General features: G+C 37.5%; 1 protein-coding gene across 1 annotated transcript; it reads right to left on the bottom strand.

Annotated features, from left to right (window-relative positions):
* Positions 1-294: 294 nt before the first annotated feature.
* LOC111913734 (phosphoenolpyruvate carboxylase 2) lies at positions 295-6346 on the bottom strand. Its single transcript, XM_023909441.3, has 10 exons — positions 6190-6346; positions 5829-6027; positions 5165-5556; positions 4987-5071; positions 4568-4894; positions 4382-4469; positions 4122-4276; positions 2200-3198; positions 1254-1640; positions 295-947 (listed from the first exon to the last, which is right to left on the bottom strand). The coding sequence occupies exons 2-10, from the start codon at positions 5994-5996 to the stop codon at positions 651-653; spliced, it is 2898 nt and encodes a 965-aa protein (XP_023765209.1). The 5' UTR covers positions 5997-6027; positions 6190-6346; the 3' UTR covers positions 295-650.
* Between the last annotated feature and the right edge of the window lie 394 nt (positions 6347-6740).

The raw sequence follows: 6740 nt of genomic DNA, 5'->3' as shown, positions 1-6740 counted from the left end.
CTCTCTGCTTATTATTTGGAGAAAAAAAGTTCTCACGTTTCAGATTCTATAAAAACAAGCAATTTTTATAAATTAATATGAGGTGCCTAAACATATTTTTATTGGAATTGAACATATCTTCCAAGGATATTCCATTCCATACAACAAACATTTTGTTTGTAGATGGATAATGAATCAAAGAATGCCAAATCTTTCTTAAGGCGTTCAACAAATCCTTATTTGCCAGATTTTGATCATGGTAGGAATCTATGATAAACATGAGGCCCATTATCAAAGGTTACGAAGATCGAAACATTTTTACTTAAACCATTTATTAAAAAGTCATGGCTCATTCCAATACATATATCGGTACAATGAAAAGACCAATATAACAAGTTAACCACTTCACTTATCACTTGTAATCAAGTGTACAATGATTCATTCGTACCATCGACACTGCCTACAGTACAACTCCACAACTCAAAGATCATCAACAAGTGAAAATAGCATAACAAAGCGGTTCACCACAAAAAGCAACAAAAAAAAACTCAGAAATTACACATAAACATGGCAACGCCTTTCCGATGTCCAAAAACATTAAATAAAAACACAAGATAGATACTACTTGCATAGCACGATTTATTTATTTATTTATTTATTAATTTATTAAGTTAACCGGTGTTTTGCATTCCAGCAGCAATACCCTTCATGGTCAAGATCAAAGTGTCCTCAAGACCCGGTGCATACTCACTTGTTGGGTTCAGATGGATAAGTTCATCAGCTGGTTTACTTGGCTCTGAATACTCCTTTGAGATATGAGGTCTTAATGTGACATGATAGTTAGGGTCACGGATTCTTTTTAGTGTGTATGCTTGACACACGTTTAGGGTTGTGATGTACGAGTCACGCAGACGAAGTCTTTGTTTCAAGTAGGGGTCACCCTCAAGAAGATCCTTATGTCCCGCAATCTACAAAACACAAAAAGAAAAATTCCAAAATCAGAAAAAGGCATTTACGTCTTTTCCACATACAAGAGATCAGACGGTTAGTACAGGACAAAATAGGTTGTGCTATGTCACATCAGACAAAAAGCAAATTGTACTATGTCTGTCACGTCAGATAAGACAGACACGGTACAATACGTTTCTGTTTCCGTCGCACCTTTTTAGGTTGGATAGAAACTTGCAACTTTTGTCTCGGTGACAACGATAGTGTACAGTGTCATGTCAGATGCAGTACAACCTGGTTTGTTGAGTATTGTGAAAAAGATGTACCTTGAGGAGATGAGCTTTGGTTTCTTCGTAATTTGCTCTCAACATTTCTCCAAATGACCATAAATCTTCAGACACAAGTAGTTTGTCATTTAGTGCAGCGATTCCGGGGTCACCTTTAGCGAACACCATTTCAACCAAATCGATAGTGACCCTAAAAAAGGGCCATTTTTGGTACATTTCTTGAAACATTTGAAGATTCTTTCCGTCCTTTTGAATGGCATGCTTGAATGCCGCCCCGAATCCGAGCCAAACCGGGAGATGGAATCGGGTTTGAGTCCAGGCAAAGATCCATGGAATTGCACGGAGTGATTCTATTCCTCCGCTTGGTTTCCTCTTTGATGGACGACTCCCGATGTTCATACGCCCGTATTCTAATTCCGGTGTAGCCTACAACATTTTTAATACATCAATTATGATAATTTACATTTTTGGTCCCCGAGTAGCACTGATTTTTGCAATTTTGGTCTCAAAAAGATTTCTTTTGCAATTTTGATACTTATTTAAGATTCTTGTAACATTTTTTGTCGATGTTCCAAGTAAGCCGACTGTTTTGGTTCCAATATTGCTGATTTTTGCAATTTTGGTACTTTTTTTTTAGATTTTTGTAACGTTTTGGTCCCTGACTGTTTTGGTCCCAACTATAACTGATTTTTGCAATTTTGGTCCAAAAAAGTTTTCCATTACAATGTTGGTACTTATTCGAGGTTCTTTCAAAATTTTTGTTTCCTGTCCCAAGTAAATTACGACTTTGGTCCCTGGCTATAGCTGATTTTTGCAATTTTGCTCCCAAAAAATATAATTGTTCACAAGGACCAAAATTGAAAAAATCAGCCATACTCCGGGACAAAAAAAAGCAATTCACTCTATAAATTATAATACTCCGGAATCGGAATCGGAATCAGAATCAGAATCAGAACCAGAATCAGAATCGGAATGAGATACTTACAAGGCGGAAGTACTCGACAAAGCGTGGTTCCTTGAATACAATGGAGCGATACTGTTCGGTTGCATAAACCGCAATCTCATCCATAAGTTTACGCCATTCCGGTCGCGGTGAAATCGGCGGGTTCATCCCGTGTTCGAGTGTCGCCGCGCAAAATCTCTGTAACGTCCTAAAACACAAATGTTCTTCACCAAACGACTGCTCAATAACCTCCCCTTGAACCGTAACTCTCAAACTACCATGAATCGTCTCCGGTGGTTGAGACAAAATAGCAAGATGCGTGGGCCCACCACCTCGCCCAACCGTCCCACCACGTCCATGAAACATCGTAAGCTTCACCCCAAACTCCTTCGCCACCTTTATAAGCTCCTCTTGCGCTTTATACAACTGCCATGCCGCCGAAAGCCGCCCGGCATCCTTCCCGGAATCGGAATACCCAATCATCACTTCCTGTTTCCCGTCAATCCGATTCTTATACCATTCGATCGAGAAGAGGCGCGCAACGGCTGCGGGGGCCGCTTCGAGATCGTCGAGCTTTTCGAAAAGCGGGACCACACGTAGCGGTTTGCTGACGTGGCACTCGCGTTGGAGAAGCTCGACTGCTAACACGTCGGATGGTGACGTGGCCATGGAGATGATGTAAGCGCCGAAGCAGTCGGATGGGAGTTCCGCGATGACGTGGAAGGTGTCGAGGACGTCGGCGATTTCTTCGGTTTTTGGAAGGTCGGCGCCGAAGAGGGGACGCTTTCCGGAAAGCTCCGCGAGGAGCCATTCTTGGCGTTTCTCTTCGGACCATTCGCGGTAGGACCCGATTTCTAGATGTTGGGTGATCGCGTCGAGGACGTCTGTGTGGCGGTCGGATTCTTGGCGGATGTCGAGTTTGACTAAGGACAGACCGAATGTTGACACCTGGCGGAGGAAGTCGAGGAGACTCCCGTCTGCGATTACACGGTCGCCACACGCGCATAGCGATCGGTAGCATAGCTCAAGGGGTTCCAAGAACTGTAAAAAAAAAGGTCATTAAAGATTTGAGCAAATTGAAGGAGATAACAACGTACTTATTGTTTTCTTTCGAAAACAACAATTTTAGCTTGAAGAACCGGTTATCGGTTCCCGTTTGATTTTTTTTCCAACTTTTTGCTTATGTGGCATTCAACCAATGATGATGTGGCAGATTGCCACATCTTCAAATATTGCCACATAAGCAGAAAGTTAAAAAAAAAATCAAACGGCAACCGATAACCTGTTCTTCAAGTTAAAAATTGTTATTTTCAAAAGAAAATAATAAGTACGTTGTTATTATGGGTATAGAATTGGGAAATTGATGCCATTTTGAAAATAAAATAAGTTGATTTGCGAAATAAAAGAGTTATGAAATTTAAAAAGTAAATAAATAATAAAACTAATGGAGTAATGGTTACATGGAGAACTTAAAAATAATAATAATAAAACGAATTTACATGGGAACTTAAAAAATATTGGTGAGCTTAGAAAGAATAAAACTAATGAGTACATTGGGAATTGGGAACTAAAAAATATTTATTACTTTGGGATGTAAATGGATCTTTCCCAATGAGGGTATATGGTATATGGATAACCAACAGAAAATAAAAATAAAAAAACATTTGTTATATTTTTAATTCTCCATGTATAAAAAATTCCAGATTTTTTTTTCCTTGTGAAAATGACATTAGTGTTTTAAAAAAGAAAACTAATAAAAAAAAAAAGCGAAATGTGATGTCAGAAAAAGCAATATCGCAAAGTTATGAACTTTTTTCACAAAGAAGTTGGTCAATTTTGTGTTAAATATTGAAAATGTGGTCTTTTGGTGTTAACATTTTTCTCTTTTGGTTATTTTGTTGATTAACTTAAAATGTTATCAAAGATCAAAGATTTAATATAAATAATTATATATCAAAAGTTACCTGTTCAACATTGGTGTAAACTGCTTCTTCTGGGATCTCAGATTTCCCATGGGCTAAAAGATGGCGAGATCTTTCACGAGTTTTATATAACATGTCTCTTACATCACCAAGAATCACACGATAAGGTTCAGTTGGAGGTACCTGTTTCCAGAACTCTGAATAAACAAAACACCCAAATTTTACATAAGCAACTTTGAAAGGGTATTCTCGTAATTCACTTTGTTAATGCTACTTGATAGTATTAGTAATAGTAATAGTACCTATGTAATGCTTCACATCTCTCCTTGCTGATTTATACAGTTCTTCTGCCCGAACACGAAGTTCATCATTACAACGCCACATAGACATCTAAAAAGAAGAATGTGATTAACAAGAATTAAGATTTAAGAATACATGAATCAAGTGTTGTAAAGGGTAGAAAAGTCATTTATTACTTAATCACATACCTCGAACATTAGATCTTCAATCTGGGAAAAGTACATGTTTGCAGCCATCATTCTTGCAAGCAAGCAAACATCTCTGGTTACCTCAGGGGTAACCCTGGGATTTCCATCACGATCACCACCCATCCATGAAGAGAACTGAATCAGAGGGGCATTATAGGGAACTCGCTCATTGATTCCAATGTTCTTAAGAGCAGTGTCAACACGTCTTAAGAATTTAGGGACACCTTTCCAGATTGTTTCATGGAAGTAACTCATTCCAGCTCTCATTTCATCTTGTGGAGTTGGTGGGGTCCTTCTGATTTCATCTGTACGAAAAGCAGCTTGAATCTACAAATCACATAACACCAATTAATCATCAATTCATCATAAAGATCTTATAAAGCTAATCAAAATGTTGGATTTGGATTATGGATACTCACTTCTCTATGTAAAGCTTCATCCAGTTCTTGTTTATCATCAGGGGTAATGTCTTTGGTATATAACTGAGCCAAACAGTCACGAATCCTGAAAAGTAATCAAGGGTCAATTTTTGAAGTTTGTTATTTGATAAAACTTGGATCTGTTTTATTTTATAAATTTATGGTTTTATTTTTATACCTTCCATGCTTCTGAAGCAAAGATCTGCGGACTGATTGAGTGGGATGAGCAGTCAAGACCAAGTCAACTGTTTGATTCTTGAGTGCGTCAAAAACCTCTTCAGGTGACTTCTTAAGCTGATGCACAAGTCTCTTGAAAGTTTCTTCAATGTCGGATTCAGTTGTTGCATTAGCTTCATCAGCAAAGTCACCCTTCTTCAGCTTGATCCTGCGTCTGTAAGCAATCTGGACCTCTTCTGCCAGATTTGCTAAGTTAAGCATGTGAGAGAAAGCTTTTGCGATGACAATGGAGTCCCCTGGATCTAAGCTTGTGAGCACACTTCCAAGTTCCTCAAGCTTCTTTGGGTCACGCTTTCCTTCATACTCAGCAGAAAGCTCGTAGCATTCTTGAACCTAAACACACGAACACATTAATCAGTTTCATGCAACCAAAGGATCCGTTAACCGATGGATTAATTCCAGTGTGACATTTTGTCGAACGGTTTCCAGGCCTAATGCATATAAGATAACGAAATCGGGATTCACCAATTGTATATAGGACGAATAACCAGTTTCATTATCAGTAGATTCCTCAATTGAGATTGAATTTCTTTCGATAGGTTAAAAATCAATAGAGAAAGATCGAAATCCGAAGCAAAAACAATCAGTGATTCGAGTAAACGTACCGTTTCCTTGAGATCCTCTCCATGTAAATCCTGAAGAATGTCGAGAAACTTATCCAAAAGCAAGGCATCATACTCAATAAGCTTATCATCCTCAGAAACTTTTCCAGGAACTAAAAGCCTCAACTGAGCATCAATCGATGCCAATTTCTCCAAGTTCCGATTAGCCATTACACAAAGCCTTTTCAATTTCCCACCAGTCCTGTAAAGTAAACATAAATTTAACGCCTTTTTAAATATCGCATCACAAACTTCTGATCGCCATACATAATGAAATCAAGAACAATTGAAAAAAATAATAATCCATCCAACAGAAAACCGTAAACCCAGAAAAAATTAAGCATAAAACTTATTATGAGATCACCTGAAGAATCGAAGTCAATATCGATTAGACAGAAAGAGGGGTTTTTTTGGAGTGTTTGTGACCTAAATAATATGGATTTGGGATTGGGTATATATAGAGGAACTATGAACACTGAGGTTTATAGTTGCAAGTAGCAACAATAAAGTAACTCCCCTGCCAAATCGGCAAACTTCACGCCTGAATTATTCGAATATTTTTTTATAGAATATAATTATTATTAAAAATCCAGTTTTATCTAATAAATAAAAGCCTTTTTCTTTCTTTTTATTCCATTTATTTTTTTTCCCTTGTTTACTTTACTAAAGTTCCAAGAAAATCAAGAACACCATTGCAACCATCCACTTCAATTTGTACCAAAAAAAACACAATCAATCATATGATCGATTGTTAACCATATTGTAATCTCTTTATGACCTATTTTCCATATATGTAACTAATATAAAATCAGGTAAAAAATCATTCGAATAAAGAGACAAAATCAAAAAAGCAATTTGATTCATCAACATTGATTGTTTTGTTTGTATTAATGTGGAACAATGGCTCTACAAACA

Source organism: Lactuca sativa, chromosome 7 (assembly GCF_002870075.4).
Source record: "Lactuca sativa cultivar Salinas chromosome 7, Lsat_Salinas_v11, whole genome shotgun sequence".
NCBI classification, from domain to species: domain Eukaryota; kingdom Viridiplantae; phylum Streptophyta; class Magnoliopsida; order Asterales; family Asteraceae; genus Lactuca; species Lactuca sativa.
This window is presented reverse-complemented; position numbering and strand designations above follow the sequence as displayed.